Raw genomic sequence first — 20,745 nt, forward strand, 5'->3', positions numbered from 1 at the left:
AATGAATCATAATCCCTAATCTTAGGAACTTAAAGTTTTAATAACACATATAGCCTTGACTGAATACATTTGTTTCTCCCACATTTTCTTCTTCTAACAGAGTTAAAATAAGAAATCCATTAATAGGAAAAATAAACATTTTAAATCTCTCTCCTAAAATCCTGTCTGGCATATCCAACTGCCTACTCAACACCACCTGGAAATTTAATAAGCATCTCAAACTCACATGTCCAACACTGAATCTCTGGTTTTTCCCTCTAAATCTACTCCTCCCACAGCTTTCCTCATCTTAGTAAATGGAAACCATTCTTTCAGTTATTTAAGCCCAAAACCATGGAGTCATACAAGGCAGAGTCATGTCAATTTTGCCTTCAGAATGTGTTCAGAATCTAATAAGCATTTCTCACTACCTCCACCACTAATGCTTTGTGGAAGCCAGCGTCGATTTCACCTGGAGTGCTGCAACAACCTCCAAACTGGTCTCCCTGCTTTTTTCTTTTCTTTTTTTTTTTTTTTTTTGCGGTACGCAGGCCTCTCACTGCTGTGGCCTCTCCCGTTGCGGAGCACAGGCTCCGGACGCTCAGGCTCAGCGGCCATGGCTCACGGGCCCAGCCGCTCCGCGGCATGTGGGATCCTCCCGGACCGGGGCACGAACCCGCATCCACTGCATCGGCAGGCGGACTCTCAACCACTGCACCACCAGGGAAGCCCTGGTCTCCCTGCTTTTGAGTTTGCCCTCCTAGATTCTATTTTCCACCAAGCAACCAGAGTAATCCCTACCTTGTCACTGCTCTGCTCAATGTCCCCCAGGTCTTCCTATCCATTCAGAATAAAAACTATGTTCTTAAAGTGGCCTAGAAGACCACGCCGGATCTGCCCACCTGCCTCCCCACTTCTCTGATACCATTTCCTACCACTCTTCCCATTCTGCTCCAGCCACACTTGACCTTGCTGTTTCTTGTACAGCAAATACACTCTTGCCTCCAGGCCTATGTACTTGTTCCCTCTTGCCAAGATACTCTTCCCTCCCATGTCCACATCTGCTCCCTCTCTCATTTCCCTCAGGTCATTGGCCAAATGTCTCCTTCTTAATAAGGTGACCACTCTCTATAAAATAACAACCCCCAACTCACCCTTCTGGCATTCCCTCATATATTTACTTATGTATTTGCTTAGTGTCTGTTCTGCCTCTATACTGCAAGCTCCACGTGGGCAGAGTCTTTATTTTGCTCACTGCCATGTTAGAGCTAAGCCTGTATCCCAGAGAGCACTCCATATATTTCTAAATGAATTAATTTAAAATGTTATGAAAATTAGTCCAAGAGACTCATGTGAATCATGAATAGTTCTGTTAAGCAAAGGGGAGTTAAAGCCCAAATCATAAATGTTCAAGGATTCATATTATGGAGAAAACAATTCCTCAGTGTTTACTTTTTCAGTAATAGCTATTCACGTATATGAAAGTGATGCTTTTATGATATATGCACAACCTCCTAATTCACAGAGGTAACAAAGAAAGTACCACTGACATGTAAAAAGATAACACACTGTCTGCCAGTTCACTTGACTGCTCAATGCCAAATCCAGGAAATTATCCTAGATTCTTCTCTCCCTGACCTCAAATCCATCACAGGTCCCACTGACTACCCTCAGAGCAACTCCACAAGTATCCCAGAAGGCCATGCCATCATCATCTCTTGCCTAGACTACTTTGTTACACTTCATTGCTTCTCCTCTTGCCTTTCTATAATCCATTCCACATACAACAGTCAGAGTGATTGTCTCAAATGTAGATCAGACATTGTCACTGCTTAAAATGCCCAATGGTCTCCCAATGCACTTGAATGAAAGCCAAAGCCCTTACCATGCTCCTGCCTGCTTCTCCAACAGCTTCATATGCCACCACTGCCTTCACCTACCAGACTCCAACTGAATCGTCTCCTTTCTTGTTCATCAAACATTGCAAGTTTCTTTTTGCCTATTTCTTACACTGATCCCTATACCTAAATGGGTTTCCCCCTTACATCCAAACGGTTATTTCTTTTGTCATTCAGAACTCCTCTTAAATGTCACCTTCTTAGAGCGGGCTTCCTTGACTAACTAGTCTAAAGTAGTCCCCCAGTCATTCTCGATTAGAGCTCTCTGTATTAAAGATGAGTATGGTCCCTATTATTAGCCAATATTATCATGCTTTTGTTTTTCTGTTTGACTCTCCACAAGAAGAATGTAAGTTTCAAAAAGTCAGACTCTTTTCCTGCTTTGTTCACCTAAAAGAAAGCTTAATAGATAGTACATGCTCAATAAATTTGCTGAATATTAAATGAATCCAGAGTCCCTATTTACACCATAATCCAATATATTTGTATTATAAAATCTTCTTAAAATTAAACAATAAACACCTGAAATGAGTAGTCAAAAGAGATTCCTGCCCACTCCCCCAAGTTTAAATAATCCAGGACAAATTCTATGGTCACATAACCATTCAAAGTCAGGTACGGTCAACAATAAAGGAAAGAGACTTGGTAAAGATAATCTAAAACAGTGGAAAATTTGAAAGCCACATGCATGTCTATGGCTTTAAAGCATATTATAAACATTCTCTATAGTAACAAAGTAAAATCAGTTGAAATATCAGCTTTGGGAAGTACAAGAGAAGGTGAGAAGATGGCACAAGAAAAAATGAAGTACTGTATTTGGAGAAGGCAAAGGAAAAACAGGAAGAGGAAGCTGCAAATAGCAGAGGTACACGAGGATTAAAAATTTGCCACAGATAATCTCCAACATGAGTAATCCACACTGGGTAATAGAATATTGACTATAATTACATTCATCCTACTGACCTTGTTCTAAATTATTATGGATTATTACTACGCAAGTTATTTTGTTCCACACCAGAGGTGGCTGTATTTCGCTATCAGATGACATGACCTCTAATTCAATAATGTCTGTAATGCACCGGTATCCTCGGATAAAAGCTGTCTATAATATCTGAACAAAGGTGAATTAGTTATCCAATTCACACACGCAATTAACTCTCTTAATACCTGAGAGACCATGGAGCCCCTTCTGAATTTCCTATCAAATACTACATATGAGGTCTTCCCTCCATCTGTAGTTATCTTGTGCTGTACTTCATAATAAACAATATTAATAGTTTATTGCCCCCGCCAAAAATCTTACATTAGTTATCATACGAGACCTCACTCCACAAAGCAATGACTCATTTTCCTGGGAAAATGCATTCAATTCAAATGTTATGCCTATTACTAAAGCACAGTAGTTCTTTATTCTCAGTAATGTTAGAATTCAGGAAATATGGAAAATAATTTTAATTTTCTTTATTATTTTAAGAACACCTCTCAAAAGCCAAAAGGCAATATTTATTTTGTGGATTAATATTTATATGCTGTGTTCATTCTACATAAAAGACTATTTTTTTAAATTTAGGTGTTAAAGGGCAAAAACAAACCAAAATATAGTATTTTTTGGCCACCTTTTCCCTTTACGAAGAGCTGAAATTTCATAGTTTGAAGGCAGAGCACTGTACCTTTGCTTTGTACCCATATGTGATGCCAATGGCTGTATTCGTAAAAACCCAGATCAGAATAACTAGGTAATGTCAAATGTTAAGCAAATACCTATGCCTTCTAAAAAAGGAGGTAATTAATTAATTCTTCAGGGGATGCTCTTCATTTTGTCATCTAACATTAGTGTATCTTCTCAGCAGAAAACAAGAGAAATCCCTAAAATAAAACTTAGTTCTCTTAGCACACATTCACATTAAAGTTCTCATCATATTGGACCAATCCTAGGAGTGAGTAAGTAGTTAAGTATATCTAAGAATGTTACTACAGTTCAAATGAAATCTGCCTCTCGCCTGGGCTTTCATTCTCCCTCACAACTCAAACTAGGGAGGGAGAGCAGAGGAATAAGGAAACAATTTCTCACATGTGTTTCCTATGTTTTATCCGCTCAAGTAATGACAGAAGTAAGAAGGACATAGAAACTAAAAAGCTAAGCAGGTGACATTCTTCACTCCACAAACAATTTAAACTACAAACCAACCTTCCACATGCTGCAGCACAAGAAATACCGACTCCTCAGAAATGATGTACTTGTGCAGACACACCATGTTGGGCACACAGCGGGGGATGATGGTCTTTCTGTTCCTGCTGTATTCACTGCTTTTCCTTAGACCCTGACAGAGAACAAAAAGGTCAGTTGTACCCTCAGTTGCCTTTGGAGCCTGCTGTGCTCTGTGTTTATCAACCAAACTAATCTATCCGAGTTACCCTGGGCTTCAGAGAAACCACTCATCTGCTGCTCTATGCCCCTCAGTCCCTGGAGGCTCTGCTGATGGCATCTGGCGTGAATCCAGAGAACGGAAGATGCCACAAAGCTGCCATTAAAATCAATTACGTGGGTCAGTGTTTTTATTAGAGATGCTCTCAAACTAAGTCATCAGGATGACACACAGTTATTTCTCTATGACCTTTTCTTAAGTTTTATTTTACTTATGTATATCTTTAAAGCAGTAGACATCGTGAGATCAGTTCAAATTCCTGAGACACAAAAGGCATTCCTAGATTAAACAGGCAGTTTTAAAAATCTATTCCAAAAAAGTACAAAGATCATTTTAAGTTTTCTCCAAAGGAACAAGGTATGTGTAGTTTCTGCTGTCATACCCTGGTTTAAAAATCTGAGAAAATGCCAGTGATAAAGTATACTCATAAAAAGAAATTTATTTCAGTATATGTCATTGTGACCAACTGCCATGCTGATAAGAAAAAATATCAGAAAAATATAAAACTAATCTGAAATTCATTAATTCTGGATGCTGTGGAAATGCTTAAATTAGGATACTTTTAGAATATGTACTACCACAATCCACTTCAAATATGATTTTGAAATTACAAAATTGAGGGGTTTTTCTTCCTTTATTCATTTAATTACAAATTGAGTAATACAGAGAATCAAAATTGAATTTAGAAAAAAGACAGGGCCAGGGATAGAGATAACACCTTCCCAAATACCTGTAACAAAGACTTTAAGGCAAAATTTCAGCTCTTAAGAATTATAATCATAATCAAAGGTACGATTGCGTGTGGTCTTCACATATTATGCAAAATGTACTAGAGATGTATTTAAATTATACACTATACATTTAAACAGCATAAAATGAGTCTTCAACTTATCCAAATTATTTCCTCCATACTCTGTAACCTAAGCCTCTTTTTAAATGTATGCTATAGAGTATTTATCCACTGTGATGGAAGGACACAAAGTAAAATAAATACAGATCACTGCAAACATAAAAGAACATTCAAACACCCAGAAAAAAATTATTTTCTTTCAGAAGCATAATTTGAAAATAAATTTCTAAATTCATTAAACAGAAAAATTCTACTTACTTTTAGAATGAATGTCTGTTCTGTCCTTGTGTCCATTACAAGTAAAACCTACATAAAAGACATGAGTAATAACCTATTTACAATACAATGAAACATGAACTCATAACTTTTTTTTTTTTTTTTTTTTTTTTTTGCGGTACGCGGGCCTCTCACTGTTGTGGCCTCTCCCGTTGCGGAGCACAGACTCCGGACGCGCAGGCTCAGCGGCCATGGCTCACGGGCCCAGCCGCTCCGCGGCATGTGGGATCTTCCTGGACCGGGGCACGAACCCACGTCCCCTGCATCTGCAGGCGGACTCTCAACCACTGCGCCACCAGGGAAGCCTGAACTCATAACTTTTTGAAACTATACTTTAAAAGTTTGGGGGAAGTGTTGAAATTGACTCTGCCAAAATTGTTAATTTCTGAATTGATTTTTTTAAGTCGCCAAATCACAGGATTAAAACAGTCTTATCTAAAAGTGTGTTTCCTTTCTAAAAATGCCATATTTTAGAAACACTACTACATTTTCCTAGATTTATTTTTTAAATATATTTCTTAAAAGGAAGAATTATTTTAGAAAAAGAACTTTTCCTCATGAAACATATATGGTTTTAAAAAAATAAAATAAAAATTTTTTTTACAGAAAGTGAAGTCTCAGTTTTCTTCCTAAAACGTCTAATGTAGCAACTTGCTACAATGTGATCTCAATAACCCAGGCTCTAACCCAAGGCACCCTTCTGGTGCTACTTCTCCATCCTGGACTCATCCTTAACTCCTCTTTTCCCATCAGCAAATCCTGCCAGCTCTATCTTCAAATTGTATCCAGAATCTGAACTCACCTCACCACTTCCACAGCTATTACCCTGAATGAAACAAAGATTTACCTGGATTATAACAATGGTGTCCCAACAGATTTCTCTGCTTCCATCTTTGCTGCCCTACGGTCTATTCTCAAAATAGCAGGCAGGGTTTGCTTTTAAAAACATAAGTTATATCATGTCACTTCTCATTCAGAGAAAAAGCACACATTCAAAACAATGACCTCAAAAAAAAAAAAAATGACCTCAAGACCCCTCATAATCTCACACATTGCCCCCTCAAACTATCCACTCCCCCTGCACCCATCCTGGTGAAAAAAAAGAGTGAACAGAGATAGGGAATTATGCTACCATATTTATAGTTTATATTTTATAAACATCTTAGTATTTATATTATATATTATGTTAATCTTATCGTTTTGGAGAAACACTATAGCAGAGGTTAGCAAACTTTTCCTGTAAAGATGCAGGTAGTAAATATTTAAGGCTTTGCAGGCCCACACGGTCTCTGTTGCAGCTATTCAACTCTGCTGTTGTAGCACAAAAGCAGCCAGAGTCCGAAATGGGCCATCGCGGGAGAATTTACACCACAGAAATCTGCAAACACTGTAAACAGGGCTTTTTTTCCCCACCCCCTCCAGAGAGTTGGAAGTCAAGGGTAAAAGAAGATATTAAGCTTAGAAAAATAAAAGAATGGTCAGAAAGAGAAAAACAAATACTATAAGCTAACACATATATAGAGAATCTAAAAAAAAAAAAGTGTTCTGAAGAACCTGGGGTCAGGACAGGAATAAAGACGCAGACGTAGAGAATGGACCTGAGGACATGGGGAGGGGGAAAGGGAAGCTGAGACAAAGTGAGAGAGTGGCATGGACATATATACACTACCAAATGTAAAATAGAGAGCTAGTAGGAAGCAGCCACATAGCACAGGGAGATCAGCTCGGTGCTTTGTGACTACCTAGAGGGGTGGGATAGGGAGGGTGGGAAGGAGACACAAGAGGGAGGGGATATGGAGATATATGTATACATATAGCTGATTCACTTTGTTATACAGCAGCAACTAACACAACAATGTAAAGCAACTATACCTCAATAATGATGTCAAATAAATACATACATAAATAAAAGAATGGTGAGAAGAAATGGGAGTTACAAAGAGGAACCATTTAAGACCTGATGAATTTTAAGTAATAGTGACAACTTCATCTTTGACCCCTCTTCTGAGTGCTTGACCTATATTCTTTAACTCCATTAATTTCAATTGAATATTCCCACAGATACCTCCTAAACTCATCTCTTCCTCTTCCCAAAGCCCTGTCCTCACTAAAACTAAAACAAAACCCCACTTCACCTCTTACCATATTGAATAACACCACCACCCATGGAACACCCCCAAATCAAAAAGCTCCCTAAGTCACCATGAATTCTCCCCTGCCCCCACCTTCATAACCAGTGACCAAGTCCAGTCAATTCTACCTCCTAAGTATTTCTCTCCTCCACCTTCTACTCTCTTTCGCCTCCCCTGTTTTAAGTGTTTAATATGTGCTTTAGTCATGTGTAATCATTGTTAATTCCTTCAATTACCCAAGAAGACAGTTTTACCATTTCTACTCCACAGAAGATACTATAGCTTCATCTGTAGAAGCCATAACAGTAGATAATAATAGTATCTACAATTTGTGAGAATTTCAGTGAGATAATCTTTAAACTGCTTTAAAACTGCTTGGTACAGCCAGTTATTACTATTATTGCTATCACTATTATTGCTTCTTCTCCCTGAAATGTTCACCCAGCCCCTTATCAAACAAGCACTTATCTTTCCATATTCAGCTCAAATGTCACTGACATTTTCTTCCTTTGTTCTCCCACTGTATACGGTACCAGCCTCTTCAATTTGGTTTTATTTGGTCACTTGTCTATATCCCAACCAAATTTCAAGCTTTTTATCAGCATGTTTAAGCAGAATAACAGTCGCCAAAGACACTCATATCTTAATCTCCATAATTTGTGAATATGTTATGTTACTGGCAAAAAGGACTCTGCAGATGTAATTAGGGTACAGACCTTAAAACAGATTACCCTGGATTATCTGACTGGGCTTAATCAAATCACATGACCCCTTATAGAACTGTCTCTGTCCAGAACTGGAGAGCACAAAAATGATATGGCAGAAGGGGAAATCAGAGGGATTCGAAGTATGAGAGGGACGTGTTGTTGCTGGATATGGAGGTCCACACATAAGCACTGGAAAGAGCCCTCTAGGAGCTCACAGCAAGGATGAGAAGGAGCAGGCAGCTTCTAGGAACAAAGAACAACCCTTGGCTGAGAGCCAGCAACCACAGTCCTACAACCACAAAGAAAAGAATTCAGCCAACAACCTGAATGAGCTTGAAAGTGGATTTTCTCCCAGGTCTCCAGTAAGGAATGCAGCCCTGCCAGCACCTTGATTTTAGCCCAAAGCAACCCATGTCAGACCTCTGATCCAAAGAACTTTGACATAATAAATTTAGTTGTTTTAAGCTGCAAAGTTTGTGGTAATTTGTAATGCAGCGATAGAAAGCTAATCCAGGGCAGAAATTGTATTTCCTCCAACACATATCCGTCTCCCACAGTAATTGTTCAATAAACATATGTGAATGAATTTAGGTGTAAAAGTTTGGAAGGTAGACAGCAATTTGGGAATGGAGCTTAGAAAATAAGTCAGGACTAAAGATGTACAGTAACTGAGCAATCTCCATAAAAATAACAGCTAAAGACATGAGGAAGTACCCCAATGGAATGCTCACTTTATAGCAGGCACTGTGATGGGGTTTAAGGAATTAAATCACATAATTCATTTAACAATCCAATGAGGTAGGTATACTCTATTTTCTTCCTTTTTGGCCACACCACACGGCATGTGGGATCTTAGTTGCCCAACCAGGAATCGAACCCATGCCCCTTGCAGTGGAAGCGCAGTCTTAACCACTGAACAGCCAGGGACGTTCCAAGGTAGGTATACTTTTATTAACCAGTGTTACAGAGGAGAAAACAAACATAAAACTGTTAACCTGACCATGCTCACAAAGCTAAGACGTGCTAGAGGTGAAATGTAAACCCAGCAATCTGGCTCCAGGGCTCTTCCTCTTTAACTGCTAAACTATACTATTTATGTCTGTGTATACATAGCTGGAATATTGAGGGTATATAACACAATAACAACCAAAAGTACAGTGAGAAATACACCAAAAACCCCAGAAAATATAGTGGTTCAGACATCAGGAAAAGAGAATGCTTACAATGAGAGTAATCACCTGTGCCAAACAACAAAGAGAAGCCATGAAGAATGAGGACTAAGAAGGGACTACTGCCTAAGGCAGTTAGGAAATCGCTCATAACTTTCAATACTACATCATGTAGTCAACTGGTGGGGACAGAAGCCAACTACTCTGAGTTAGTAATGGGTGATAAGAAAATGGAGGCAACGTATACATGTCTTTCCAAAGAGAAGTATGTCAGAAGAAGGAAAAACACTAAAATGAAAGAGTTAGTAGGATCATCAGGTTTTGAACTATTTTCAGAGAGCGTAGACCTATTTGCCCATAATTTCCCTCGGAGCTATATTCACCACCAATCTTGAACCTCCTAGGCATGGAAGCACATTCAAAGAACTTGAACCTTGACAGTTAAATTAACATATCATGAGTGCAAAAGCGGGTACACCTCTGTAAAGGAGGGCTCAATAAACATCTACTGAGTCTGTGAAGACATTCAGTATTCCTTAAATCTCATGTGTTTTCACATCAAGTTATGACTCTTTTAAGCTATTCATCAGATTCCAATCCTAATTTAAATAACATACTTCTATGTGAAATAGAAAACGTTTCACTAGGTAAAAGGAAGCTGTACAAAGCAAAGAACTTTTTTCTACCAGAAACTTCTTAATCGACTGAACAGAATGTACCTGCATAAATCAGGAGTGATATCTCTTTGCTGGTCTCACTTAGCCATGAAGCATGAAGTGGATCCGATAAAAAGGCCACATTAAGATCGATAAACATGGCTGAGAAGGGCTGCTTTGTTTACATTTACTTTCTTCTCCAAGTTTGTCTGCAACTAGACAATGTTCACATTGAGGCAATAAACACAAGAACATATGTGATTTTTTTTAAATGTGCCCTTTGACTGTCAATTTCTCCCAAACAGGTGTTGGCTAAATGATTATAAATTGGCCTCTGGATACACCTCTTCAACTGAGCCATACAGGGCTGGTGATAATATAATTAGACCTAAAAACATCAGGCTGGTGAATGCTTTCCATCTGTTTGGCAATAATGTTTAGCTAACAGTAGTCTTTAAAAGAAGCACCTTCAACTTCAGTTCTTAAAGTTATTTATAGAGCCATTCTTAACACACCAGCACTCCTGCTAACAACAGCTTTAGCCACTTGGAAATTATTAGCCATGCGGCTGTATACAAAGAGAAACGACTGCATTTAACATCTGTATCTTTCCAAATTTACACGCTTCAACCTCATTTAGAGTCATTTCTTAATGAACAGTGCTATGGCGCTGCATTAATATTATAGTTGCATGCACAGAGATCATAAGGAGCCAAACATTTTTTTAATGCCAACAGCAGGCCAATCTGTAATGAAGCTGTCAGCATAAAGGACAAAATAATAGCTTCTTTAACCCTCAAACAGAATTCGTTCATTTGTGGACTAGAACATATCAATTTAAAAACTGCTTCATGGGTTTGCTCACCTTTATAAAGACAAAAGTCTAATTTGGTACTAAGTGATACAATTGTCTTCCCAATAAAAGACTCCTAAAACCATCTTTTGTTTCATGATAAAACAAGTACTATAACTAAACCTGTCATGAAATAATTACCTTGGATATCATACCTTATTGAAAGAATACAAGTAATGTATTTTTCCCTTTCATTTTTCACACTTACTTATCAGCACTATATTAGCATATGGTCTAACAGGAGAGATTACTTCATCTTTGCCCGTGGTAATATATAGAATCACTGTTCCTAACTGGGAGAAAAAACAAAAAACAGACAACTTATGCCTTTAGGATTAGCCTCATCTGCTCCTCAATTCCACCAGCACAATGAGACTTGCCTACTCTTCTTTCGCAACAGTAGCAGGAAAAGCTCCAATTGATTATAAGTCAATTTTGTTAACTAGAATGGGGAAAGCCCAATATTTAACTAGGTACTATCTCTGGAAAGATAGGAGAGGTTGGGGAATATATCAAAAGTATCAAATGATGAGTTTTCTTTAAGCATATGAAAAATAAATTTGGAGAAAAGAAAAGAGACAAATAGCAATAAAGACACTATGATTGTGGTGAGGAATTATGGATAGTTCCCTTCAGTGAAGATGATGTGCCACCCATTTTTTAATTTTTTTAGATACTTAATTTAAAGGTTGACATTCAAAGTCTGTAAGTCTCTAAAAGTAAATTCAACTCCAATTCCTTGAAAAAGAAAGACTACCTGGGTTATCTGAGGGAATATCTATCTCTGCTTTGGTGCCAGTTACTTCACAGGACTCCAGAACAATTAATAAAAGTGTTTTTTTTAATGCTTAAGAAAAGCTTACAGAGATAGCCATACCAGACAAACAGCGTTTCCCTTAATGGTGTCACAGTACCATTCGTGTTGACGGGATGTCATCTAAATGGACTTCAATTGTGCAAGTTATACTGCTGGGAATTCACACATAAACAAACATACCAGAAAAGAACGGGATCAACATAATAAAGAAGCCAGAGAAAACAGAGAAGCCCAATTCCACAAGTTAGAGAGTCTTTTTCAACATAGTTCCAGATAAATATGATTATACTTACTGTACTCTCTTTTTAAAAAAAGTCCACACTTAACTTGACCACTATTAGATGAGTTATTAACCAAACTCATCTTGGCAGCTTTACAGGAGCTAGTAAGGTTATTCTTCTGTAGAAATGGTTTTGAACAACAAACCTAAAGCACTAAACCTTTGCTCTCCCTGTCAATACCACAGGATGACAATCAAATGTTATTTATATTTATTGCTAAAACCCATCTCATTTTATATGCTTAGAATATTCAAAATGTATTTCTACTGTTGATTGTTAATTCCATACCTTATGCTCATGAGATAATCTTATAAAAAATTTAACTACCAGAAAACAAAAGAGTACTAGGTGACCTTTAATACCAACAATTCTCCCCACTGGGGTCTAACTTTCTCTTTCTTTGACATCAGAAGGCCAGCAATGTTCCCTGTACCATTGCCCAGCAGCTCCAAAAGCAAAAGATACTCAGCCTACCACTTCTGCCCATGAGAAGTTGCAGCATCCGGAGCATCAGCATGAACAGACTGTGTAGAGGAACTTCTCACCTGTTATATGCCATGAAATCAATCTGTTCTTAATGGTCAAGCTCACAAAAGTTGTTTCACTGATAAGAACTGAAGTATGAAAAGTAAAATTTGACATGGATACTTACAACTCTATCCTAAAGGACATTTTTATTTACTACTCTCAAGCATCTATTTTCAGCAAAGCATAAAAGGTACCCCTGTGATGTAAAGGGAACAGAAAAAAATTATTTGAAGTCTTACCAGTGTTTTATTTGTGCTAGAACTTCCAACATAGCACAATATCATGAACTAAGTGAACAAACAATCAAAAAGGGTACTGCTTTGTGGACTGATAGCAAAGCCAAAACATCACCAACCAACTTAGAGCAAGGAGAAATATCTTTTTGAAGCGGGCTAAGTTCTTTAGGCTTCTATATAAGCTAGAAGTATCTTCAAAGGTAGGAACCACAGAACTAATCTACTAGGATTCTATGGAAGTAGTATGTAAGATCCACATTTCTTTCCAATGATTAAATTCCAAATTACCATAAATCAAAATATACTTTACACACCATTGTAAAGCAATTATACTCCAATAAAGATGTTAAAAATAATAATAAAATAAGGAAATGTAAAATTATATATATATATATATATACTTTAAATGTTTATCCAAACACATTTAACTCCCAAAAACATCCCAGTTCAGTTTACATAATTCTTTTATCTGCCTTAACTACAAGCATATTGGGGCAGGGGCAGGGGAGAAGAACCACAGTAGGACTAGCAAGCAACACAAATCTAAACTGGTAAGTAACGAATTCCTGTATAAGAAAACAACTAATTTTAGATTTCTTTAAATGCCCAGACATTTACAAAGGTTTGAGTATGCTAATTTTTTAATTAAAAGATATTTCAGCAGCGAAAGCTCTTTCATATGCACTACTGATTCTTCATCAAACGTTAACTTTCCAACTTAACACCAGTATAGCCGGTGGCAGCCTGAAGGTTCACCATCTGCTGCTACCCAAAGTCACTGTGGCCACCTTCAGAACATATGCATCAAAGCCTGGAGATAAGAGACTGAAGGAATACTGCGTAAGCCAGCATAAGGGTGATGACAAACCTAGAGGCAGGCAACAGGCAAGCTACCAGAAAATTCAGAACATCACGAACCATCAGTCACCTCTTAGAATACATACCCAAGGTCACAAGGGACTCCAGTGGCTGAACAAAAAGACAAGAGAAATACTACCTCTAATGGAATTTACTTAAGTAAATGTGATGATTTTTTCCTTTAAAAAAAGGGGAGAAGTGGCTAGTTTTTATAAATCTCCTATAATTGTATACAAAGCCAGCATACAATAAATAAAATGAAATATAAATTGAAGGTGTGTTCAGTCTATGAAATAATAATAAAGGTATAGATATATTTTTTTAGGTAGTCATTAAATAAGGTACTTTGCTTTGAAAGGTTTGTTTTCTGTGTACCATCATATCCACAATCCAAATGTTACCCAAGGTAAATGCACTTTGAGATGAGGTTTTATAAAATCTACAAAATAGCAATTAAAAATCCTGATTTCTGGCTACTCAAAAATGTCATTTACTTAAGGTAATGATTATATTCACCACAATACCTCATGTAGAAACAAAATACTGTGGTTTCTTTTAAATTACTACAAACAGAGAATCTCAAGAACCTAGCTATATATTCATCTTAGAAGAAATGCACTTATATGAAATTTTCTTATACATCATTTTTGATTCCTGGGTTGGTTTTTTTGGTATCTTTAATGTAGTTAGAAGAAAAGCAATACAGAAAGTATTTTTTAGAATATATAAAGCATCTTTTAATTCTTGATTTTAAAATGGCAGAAGATACATTTAGTTTGCATTCATTCTAATCTTAATCCTGATTTTTAATAATTCTTCCAAGCTTCCACAGCGAATTAGTTATAAATTAATTTAAAACTAGGGCATTATTAAACATTCATGTACCCTAAGAACTGTCATAACAAAGCCCATTTGTCCTGACCTCTATTTAAATTGAACACAACCTGTTGAGCACAACTATCTACAGTTTCTGTAATCAAATACAATACTGTTGTGTGTGTATGCTCCACAGGAACACAATTCATGCCTCTGTATACTTAGTAACTTCAATAATAATCATGATGATTTTTTAAAAGATCACAGTTTGTCATTGTGATAGCTAAAAATAGAGTAAATGTTACCAAAGTAACTTTATCTTCCAAGATGTTATGAATCATAACATTATGATTATAATGTTATGAATCATAACATTAAAAAAAGAAAATAAGCATATTTTGGTGGTGCTAATGAGATTTGCAAATACAAGTAATTTACTCAAAATTCAAAGGCCAGTCATTCCCACATTGTTTCATTCCTCCAAGGGGCATTGAAATATGGTTGGCAAAGATTGTTTTATCAGGATCAGAAAAGATAAAAAGGATTTTAAAGATGTTCCTCGGGACTTCCCTGGTGGTCCAGTGGTTAAGACTTCGCCTTCCAGTGAAGGGGGTGCAGATTCAATCCCTGGTTGGGGAGCTGAGCTCTCACATGCCTTGTGGCCAAAAAACCAAAACATAAAAACAGAAGCGATATTGTAACAAATTCAATAAAAACTTTAAAAATGGTCCACATCAAAAAAAAAAAAAACTTTAAAAAAAAATGTTCCTCTAAAAGTCACTTGGCCAACACATGGATTATTTATCCTTAGGCGAATAGCTAAATCTAGTCCTGCCCTAGGGCAATGCAAAATACATGTGATTCTCCAGAAAATAATCCAGGGAGTAATTATTTCAACCACAAATATGAATTTTAAATCTCATATTCCTGTTAGCCAAATGTCAATGAATGTGAGCCATTCCTCAATGATGTTTCATACTAGGATGTGAGGTTAATGATTTAGTGAACAATAAACCTATCACAGAAATGTCTTTTTTATATATATGAAAAAAGAGTTTTACTTTGTATAATTTTTCAAATCCTAGGCCTACACATCTATTACTTCATAAAAAATGCTTCCAAAGGACATGGTGTGTCTTTGTAAGAAAATAGGATATAAATATAGCAGAAGGCAGAATATAAAAAACAGAGAAATCGAGTTTAAAACAGAAATGCTGAAGAGCTAGGAAAAACATCCACTTAGGAGGCTCTTCTCAGATCCAAATGCTTTAAAAGCTAGATCTCTACACCTTTGTCATCCTCATTTTGTTTGTCTGTTTTCTGTTTTTGCAAAGCAACTTGCCCAAGGCCACAAAGAGATTATGCTAAAGAGAGGTAAAAACTCTGAAGTTCTGGGTTTATAGGCCCAAATTCAGTTTATGTCATTCAATACCATAATGAAACCATTTGTTCTCTTTGGTTTGAATTCTGAACTTCACTTGGGATAATGACTTGACACTGTTAAATTTAGATGAAAATTAATTCAATTATAAGGATAGTCTGCTGTATTTAGCTTTAGATCCTTCTTATTTGCATTTGCTAGAAACACCTAATACTCTGGTGCTGATATAAACTATGTCCATTCATACTCTGGTTTAATATTTTCATTCTGCTGCTAAGTGTGTTCCATAAATATGCTCAAATAAATTTATAGACCCTGGAAACTGAAATAAGTCCCTAAAGAGCAGCAAATATGTCCACATAGTTTTCATATAGTGTTCAAAATTGGTGCAGTGTGTACTCAGTAGATGCTATCTTATAAGGATAACAGACGGACACAGAGGCTACATCTTCAAGTCAATCAATACATATCCAACTAAGTTGCCAATGTCAGAGATAGCCTGATTCCAATTCGGAAGAAAATGCTTCAAGGGCAAGAAAGCTTTAAATGTTATTATTTTTAAGTGTTTTAAATGAGTTTTGCACTTTTGTAGCAGATGGAGTTGAAATTCTGGTACTGGTCAAAATTTAACAATGTTTTAATATGACTAGAAATTTTATTTAGTAGAAGAATACAATGTGTTAATGTTCTAAAAAATTCCAAAATATTTGAAAGCGTATATGAAACACAAAGACACAACACTCATTCTCAAACTGACAATTTCATCGACTGCAACAATTTCCCTGCCAACAATCTACAGGTGCATTCTGTGAGAGAGGGTGAAAAAGGGAGGAGGATGAACGTTTTGACAGTTTTCAAAACTACCCTTCTTGCTCTGATCCTGAACGTGTAGTATATTTTGAGGTACAGACTCACAGAGTATTTGAAATCTTAAAACACATGTATCTCTTTTTGTCCCCTTTATAACTACTCAGCAAGCATTTGTTAAATCCTTACTGCATGGACAGCACTGTATTTAGTTAGGCATTATCAGAGAAAATAAAGAAGGATAAGTTATAGTTTCTGCCCTCTAGGACAGGTTAACAAGATATTTAAGGCAACTAAAGGCATACAAGCTAAAATAATACACAACTGAATGCTAAGTTGTGTTAATTCAAAGAAAGGAAAGATGAGTATTACAGTTAAGGCAGAGATAAGCTTTCAGCTAAGTCTCGAAGAATGGACTAAACATAGGTGGGCAGGAAGGAAAAAAGGAAGAATTCAAAGAGTTGAAGAAGCTAGAAAGAAAGCATGCGCTGAGTGTCCCACAATTCCTTTAGCCTGAAACTCTATTCTAGGAGCTAAACCCTACTCATTCCTCATGTCTTTGTTTTGCTTCTAAGAAGCCTCTGGAGAGCCCCAAGCTAGGCACCCCTCCTACATGTTCTCACAATACCCTAGTGTACTTCCTTCGCCCAAAGCAGTTTCACACTGTATTGTAACTGCTATTTCCCACTGAATTATAAACTCTGAGAGGGCAGAGATTAGGTGTTTTATTCACCATTGTATCTCCAGTGGCTATTATCACACTTGACATATAGCAGGAGCTCAACAAATATTTGCTGAATGAATGAATGAATAAATGAGAAAATAGAAATGGAAAAGACCTGGACAGAAATGGTGAGGAGGCAGGCCAATTAGAATAAATGGTCCCTACCTTTTTTAAGATAATGTGAGTAAAGAGGTATCATTCATTCATTCATTCATTCATTTTTTTCAATACATATATATTGAGTATCTGCTGTTTTTAAGTCACTATGCTAAATGTTAAAAATACAAAATTAAATAAGATATAGTCACCAAGCTGGTGTCTGACATGTTATAGAGGCTTATTCTCCAAAGACACATATCTTCTGCACAGGATTTAGACTATCTTTTCTATCTAATAGATGTCTGTGAATACTGTACCAAAATATATAAAAATGTTAATTTTTAGGAAAGAAGGAGGAAAATACTTGGTATTTGAGGCATATGAAGGCTTGTTGGAGGAGGCATAGAAATAATATCAAGACCTACCATACAATATGGATGAATGCTATGACAGATAGGTTCAAGGCATTAAAAGGACACAGCAAAAGATATTTACATTAGACCGTAGAGGTAAGTAAGCAAGGGAGCCTTCCAAAAGAAGACAATAATTAAGAATGAGACAAATTAAGTGATGAAGGAAAGGTAAAGTCACTCCAGGTAGAGGGGTGTAAAACATGACACCTTGTGTATCTTACAAGTTCCACAGGGCTGTAACCAAGACAGCATGTTGAGGTGGTCTGGGAATGGTCTTTGTAGGCTTAACTAAGAAATTTGAACATTATCCTAAAATTCTATGTGAAGGTATTAAAGACTTTTAAGCAAGAGAGTTATTCATTTTTGAAAAATCACTTTCCTAAAGTATCAGTTTTATGAATTATAAGGCAACAGTGTTGATAATGAACCAGAGGAAAATGAGACTAGAGGCAAATAACAGTATGTCTTAAAAGGGGGATAAAGAGAATAGTGTATATCTTTAAACTTACAATAACTTGGGATGCCTAAATTTTGATGTGAAACAGCTGAAGGAAAGATGGCTTAGTTGTAACTAGCAGTACCCAGGAGGTATTGGGTCAACCTGAAATAATTATTCTATAGCTATATGTCATCTGCAGGATTCTTTGTCCTATTTTGTTGAAAAAAAATTGTTAACAACTTGAAAAAGGTCAACAAAGACATGCTGATCAAAATTATGGATGCCATGAAGCTGAGCGGACTGCACAATGTGTTAAATTTAACATTCTCTGAAATACAGATCACTATCCCCTAGAGAAACTGCTTTGAATAACAGTAAAGAAATGTTTAAAGTTATACAATAATGACTACAAAGAAAACAAGAGAGGAGATGAGAAAAGATGGAAAAGTTTCAGAAGACAGAAAACAGAATGAATCAGATACTACAGACAGCTAAAGGAGGGATTGAAGAGTGCTACTGAAAACAGGGGCAGTATATGAAAACCTAAATGCCAAATTGATGAGGACATCAGTCCTCCTTCAACCACTGGGCTCCCAGAATGCTGGTTGGTCCAATACGAGATCCCTTGGTAAGAGATTTAAAGGTTCTTTTCTAAGAAAACCAAATAGCCTAAAAGATAAGGCATATAAATACTGACATTATTAGGTCTCCTAATAAAACATCTGGATTATTACACAAACTGAAGGTCACCAAATGAAAAAAAAAAAAATCCCACCAAACAAATCATTGTGAAATTTTAGAATAGGGAGAAGAGCCTATAGGCCTCCAGCGAGAGAAAGGGAAGAAGAAAAAAAATGGGTCGGGAATTGGAATGCAATATATTGGGTTGGCCAAAAAGTTCGTTTGGGTTTTTTATGGAAAAACCCAAACGAACTTTTTGGCCAACCCAACAGAAGACTGATGAAGAGAATTCCCACAGTAACAAGAAGTGGAAGTGTGATGAGGAAAGCTATGCAGAAGGCCAAGAGAACAAACCAATCCATACGTAAGCAGAACAAGGAAGGAATCCAAGAGAAAAGACTCTGAGAAAACCACTGATCTAATGTACTATTTGAGGTGTCTGACTGCATTGAGACGTTTTAAAGTTTTATCAGAGAGTTTAGTAATAAATAATGATAGGGACAGAGAAAAAATAAGCAAATGGGGGAAAATGAGGCAATTTATTAACTCTAAGAGAAAACCAAAAATTTGTACATGGAAAGTCCAAAGATATTTCAACAGATTGAAATTTAGGCCAAATTTAAGCAAAATAAAACTAGAATAAACAAACATAAAACACTACCAATTGGAAAGACAACACACTGTGTTGAAAAAACTAAAAACTGGTTATTGGAGAAGGGCAGTACTAAGGACTAAAGAGGCAGTATTTGGCTCAAGAGAAAAAAGGACTTTCTAGGAGTTTCAATTGTGTAAAATGGAATGACTGACTTTGAGACATTAAGTAGCTCTGTCTTTATTCACACTTCTTTACAGTCCCTTCCATCCTGTTTTAGAATTTACATACTGACCTATATCTCTCCTGCTAGACTAAAGAGAAGAACCATGTCTTATATAGCACCTAACACAGTGCCTGCTACACGGTGGCATTCAAAACAAGTTTGTTAAATTAATAAATAAAAGGCCCTGAAAAAAATAATAAATTAATTAATTTAAGGCCCTGAAGCTGAACAGCCATTCAATGGGGCACTACAGATGGGCCACAAGATCTGTAATTCAGTGGGTCAGATGACCTTAAAGTCCTTTCTAACCCTGAGATTGTATACCCCAAGCCATTAGGAGGTAAAATGAAACTTGTCCCTTTATTTTGAAATTACTTAGGTTCTCCTATTATAAAACTGACCATACAAATATATTATACATTATATAATCATACTTTAAATACAAAAAGAATTTGACTTCTTTGGAACAAAAATACTCTATTAGTCCAATATATTAACATTAATATCGCAAATAAAGGGTTTTACAAGTATAGAATTCATTTTATACTCTTAATTATAATTAAGATGTGAATTTCAACAATAGAGACAGAATAAGATATTGCAACACTGAACATTATGAAACATAACTAAAACTCGTGTGTGTGTATCAAACATGTGGTTGTCCCTTGTTTTAAAAAATCAGGTATACTAGATGTGGTTCCTTAAAGATATTATTAATTATAATCAAAGCCTATTTTTATTCCTTATATAAAAACTATGGGTAAACTACATTCCCTTAAGTTAAGTTTGCGGTTATTAATGTTATCTGCACAATCTAGCTCTATTGTTTACTATTCCTTATCTTCTTGAAGCAGTTTTTGGTTCACAACAAAATTAAGCAGAAAGTACAGAGTTCCCATAT

General features: G+C 36.4%; 1 protein-coding gene across 3 annotated transcripts in view; it reads right to left on the reverse strand.

Moving 5' to 3' along the window:
* RPS6KC1 (ribosomal protein S6 kinase C1) overlaps window positions 1-20,745 on the reverse strand; it is a 209,075-nt gene that overhangs the window by 37,532 nt on the left and 150,798 nt on the right. For 2 of the 3 annotated variants that reach the window (XM_024751108.1, XM_024751106.1), the window contains 2 exons: window positions 5,412-5,459; window positions 4,066-4,198 (listed from right to left, as the gene is read on the reverse strand). In XM_024751108.1, coding sequence (XP_024606876.1) covers window positions 4,066-4,198; window positions 5,412-5,459 — 181 coding nt within the window. The remainder of the gene's footprint in view (window positions 1-4,065; window positions 4,199-5,411; window positions 5,460-20,745) is intronic. The other variant, XM_024751107.1, reaches the window with a different exon arrangement.

Source organism: Neophocaena asiaeorientalis, unplaced genomic scaffold, assembly GCF_003031525.2.
Source record: "Neophocaena asiaeorientalis asiaeorientalis breed wild unplaced genomic scaffold, Neophocaena_asiaeorientalis_V1.1 scaffold67, whole genome shotgun sequence".
Classification (NCBI taxonomy): Eukaryota; Metazoa; Chordata; class Mammalia; order Artiodactyla; family Phocoenidae; genus Neophocaena; species Neophocaena asiaeorientalis.